This window comes from Nanorana parkeri, unplaced genomic scaffold (assembly GCF_000935625.1).
Source record: "Nanorana parkeri isolate BGI_ZX_2015 unplaced genomic scaffold, ASM93562v1 scaffold7, whole genome shotgun sequence".
Classification (NCBI taxonomy): Eukaryota; Metazoa; Chordata; class Amphibia; order Anura; family Dicroglossidae; genus Nanorana; species Nanorana parkeri.
In genome coordinates, this window is record NW_017306275.1 from 1,480,032 (window position 1) to 1,484,472 (window position 4,441).

The window sequence follows — 4,441 nt, forward strand, 5'->3', positions numbered from 1 at the left end:
TTGAAATAGCCAATAGTAATGTCCCAATGCTTTTCAATGGGAAAATTCTCTTTTTTTTTTTCTATTCTGACATCGATCGCGTCAGAATAAAGAAAAAAAGACACAGCACTGTTTCTCGCCTGGGCGGCCGGGAGCGGGAGACTCCCAGAGCGCCCGGGAGAGGTTTTTTTTTTTAGAAAACTATTGGGCGGAGCTAGCTGTCACTGCTAGCTCCGCACAATCGTTTTCTATTTACTTTTTTTTACTTTATTCACTCTTTTTCTGTTCTGCTCGGTCCCTCTGAGGGACCGAGCAGAACAGCCGAGCCGCTATTCACTCTCTGCTGTTCGGCATCTTTAAGAATAGCCAGAACAGCAGTGAGAAGCCTGCCGGAGGTTCGGCTCAGCCGATCCAGATGTTGGATCGGCTGAGTCGAACTCCTTCTGCACTTCGGGTCGGCCGAACATGCTGAGCATGTTTGGCCGACCCGAAGCCACTCGACGCAAGCCGATGTACGGCTGATTTCAGCCGATGTATGGCTGAAATCAGCCGTACCAGCCTGAAGTGAATAGTGTTCGGCTCACTTCACTTCAGATCGGGCATTCACTCGGCTGCCCTCGGCAGCTTGGTGAATAGACCCCTAAATGTTTGTTTGTTTGATTGTATTAGATACATCAGACAGACCAGTTCAAAAACTGTTCAAAAAGTTCAAGTTCAAAAAGTTCTGAAAGAATATTGACTAAGAACCATGATAGTTTCCATTTAACCACTTGAGTCCCCAGGCCTTTTGTTCCTAAAGGCCCAAGAGTGTGTTTTTTTCACTTTGCTAATGTCTTGGTTGTACACGTTTAAGGTTTTGTAGTCTACTCTTATGTATTATACATTGCGCTAATTGTGAATAAATACAAAAACAATTGTAAAAAATGTTGTTTTTAGTCAATGTTGTTTATTTTTTAAAGTGTAACTCCACTTTTGTTGAGAAAAAAAACCCTCTGGGTAATCTAAGTACATTGTGAGGATAGCAGATTCCTGCTTTTTCTGTTCTGAAGAAATTGCTGTTTGTTGCAACATACCCTTTTCAGACTGATTTCTGAATGGGAGGGTCTATGTTCATTATAATCAGCTGGTGGAGTATCTCACCAAAAATCAAATTCCTATTGCAGGGGATGCCTAAAATGTTACTTGTATCTTAGTGCAGACGTATGAGAGCCAATTACAGAAGCAGGAAATCACATTTTGAATGGCATTCCATACACCAACAGTGTACAGAACACCTCCAGGATGCCATGTTGCATTGAATTTGTTTAACAGTTTTAGAACATTGCAGCAGCTTCAGATTGCTATAGAAAGCTATTTTTTTTAAATAACATTAAATTGCAAAATGGCTTGTGTAGCAATTTTATAAGCTATATTATTTGTTAATAAAAGTAAGGTATTCCTTTACAATTTTTTAATTTTTAAACTGATTGTTTATATTTGTTTTAGCTATCTACAGTATATACAACCTTTGTCTAACAAATAAACATGTCAGAACATGACAAAGAACTATAGGTTCTTTAAAAATAGTCACAGTAGTAGTTATCTTCTTTTAGGGTGGCCCTATCTAATTACAACTTGGTATAAATGTATCCCAGGTTGTAAAACCTTGTCTAATTACAACCTGGGATGGAGCCATATGATAAGGGATGAAACATGAATCACTTGAGTGTATACATTTCAGCTTGTGACCTGTAATCTGAGCTCCGTAAACAAGACGCTTTTTTTACAACAAAGGAGCAAAGGAGAAAATGCTCAAAAGGAGAACGCAAAATATTATTTGCAATATTTCATATATACCCCAATAAAAAAGTGAGGTTTGGGTACAATGAAAACCTTGTCTATTATTACTATGTAAATGGATGCACTTGAACACTGGTTGTAAGGCACCACTTGCCACTTGGAACTGCATGGACTTACTGCTTGCCATACACCATGTGATTTGTATGTTCAATCCTTAAATTGTCTGTGTGATTTGTAAATATGACCAGCCAAAGTCTAGTACTAACAATATGGTATTATCTTACCTACTGCCTTTCACTGGGTTATTGTTGCATGGTTCCCATTGACCTGATCCTACGATACTGGCCTCGATGTAGTATCCCACCAGCTCTCTGGAATCCTTAGATTCTGTCCATGTAACGACCACAGAAGTGTCTGTGTTTCTTGTGGGCACAATATGACTGGGAGCATTAGGGATATCTAAAAAATAAACACATTGCTAAAAGGCCCAAAATATACATAGGTCAAGTTTTAGGTTTAACATAGGTTAATTTTTGAGGTTAGTGTTTAGAACACTTACCAAGTTTGTCACCTACAACAGTAGACTCAGTGGCTTCTGTAGGCTCTCCAACTCCCGCAGAATTGCAAGATCGCACTCTGAAGCTGTAAGACTTTCCCTCAGCCAGATCAAACAGAGCAAATCTTGGAGACTTGACTGGGATCTCTGTATTTACTCTCTGCCAATTCTCTGTACCAGCAACACTCTGCAAAGCAATTGTTATTTATTAAAATAATATAAACTTAGGCAATAGTAGAAAAAGAGGAAAATTATTATCACATTTAAGTTTCTCTTATGAATTGCAACAGTAAACTGGAAAGAAAAATCGTTCCATGAACTGTATTTACAAAGGTTATCCCTATTCCTCCTACATTAGGATGTACTGTTTATATGAGATGTATAACGTGTATAAACCCCAATCTTAAAAATTAATAAAAAATAACAAAAATGAAAAAATTAGCTGAACGGAAGCTAGTTAGCACTTTTGAAGGACTATAAAGAACAAACACGTCATTAATACTATACAATTGATCCAATAAAATTTAAGTTTTTCACCCATTGGTTTGGTTTCATTTTCTAATATTTACAAAGAATGACAAAAAATTACACAGTGCTGCTGAAAACAACTCCAAGGTATTTTCACCATGTTTATGAAGCCACAGTGTGCTATACAAACAAGCCCTAGATTGCAATACTGTGTGTACCAATGTAATATCACCTTTTCCACATAATACATAACACCTTCATGTCCGCGCAGACCAGGTGGCTTCCAGCTGAGCACCACATAGTTTTTAGTGGCTTCTGTCACAGTGAGATCAGATGGTGGTCCAGGAATAACACCCTCTGCAGATAAAAACACAGAGCAGTCACTCATAAATTAAGGAAATATCATAGTAACTAAGATGATAGCACTCCTGCCTTGCAGTGCTGGGTTCTTGGGTTCTATTTCTGCCAGTGATGCCATCGACACAAAGTTTAATTGTTCTCCCTTTACTAAGGCAATTAACACAACATACACATAATACAAAGCATGACAAAATCATACAGATGGATGTGCAAACATGTAATGCTTGACATATTTTATTCACTGTGATGACTTCTTAAAGATTTAGTGATTTTCTTTTTTTATTTATTACAGTCAGGTTTAACAACTCTTCTGAATTAAACGTTTCACCCGGCCATTGGAGTTTTAGATTCCTTTTCATTATTATCTCTGGTCACAAAAAGATCCGACGTTTACAGAGCTCAATAGCAAAAGTTGAAATTTATAAATACCAGTGAATGAGTCAAAGCGACTCCTGCCTAATCGAATGGCTCCATCTGAGGTTTCATTGAGACTGAGTTCTGAGGGCAGGAAGGTTCTACTATGCTGTCTGTTTAGATAATCTAAACTTCTCTGGAACTCATGAATGTATTAAATGTTTATATGTAATATGAATATTGTATAAACACACATTTGAAACATCAACTGAAAAACTAACAAACTTTAAAAACATGATTACATTAAAATTGACCAAAAACCATGATAGTTTCCCCTTACAACACTCCCAACTTTCCCAACTGATTTAATTATAAAATTCCTTTCTCTTGACTGTTAGTGGTGGCAGGACAGATGCCCTACCTGCACAAGTAAGTCTGGTCAAGCAGTGTTAACAGTATAGTATATACTGTCCAAAGCTTCCAGCTCATGTCTATAATTACTGATATACCATAGTTTTAGAAGTTCTAAGGGTAAAGCAGAACTAAACCCGACAATTTAACTGTTTCCCAAAGTAGTCACTAGCACCTGTAAACGTTGCTAGTGTGCTTATTTCTACTCTCACCCAAACTTTCAAGCCCTCAAATGGCTGGTGTCGTAGCTGATAACATGTACAGCACATGGCACCTGCAATCCAAATAGAGGTTACGATGGCACCTTCCTTGGTTGTAAAGAATAGGAGCGAGGTTCTGCTTTAATTAGATTTGGTTAAAAGGTTAATTAACCATATAACTTGTGTGACCAATATGTGTTAATTAAAGGCATATGTTGGCAACCCATGTACAGTCTACAGGTAACCACTTCATGTTTTCATCATATCCTAGCATTTTAGGTGCATGTATGCTTAGTAATGTGTAAGTATAACACTTACAGATATTTTCACCTCT

General features: G+C 37.6%; 1 protein-coding gene across 1 annotated transcript in view; it reads right to left on the minus strand.

The window, feature by feature from the left end:
• Positions 1–4,441, minus strand: part of MYOM1 (myomesin 1) — a 71,806-nt gene that overhangs the window by 37,235 nt on the left and 30,130 nt on the right. Inside the window, exons 13-15 of the mRNA XM_018553410.1 lie at positions 3,015–3,139; positions 2,318–2,501; positions 2,043–2,217 (exon numbers count right to left, since the gene is read on the minus strand). Of these exons, the coding sequence (XP_018408912.1) occupies positions 2,043–2,217; positions 2,318–2,501; positions 3,015–3,139 (484 nt within the window). The remainder of the gene's footprint in view (positions 1–2,042; positions 2,218–2,317; positions 2,502–3,014; positions 3,140–4,441) is intronic.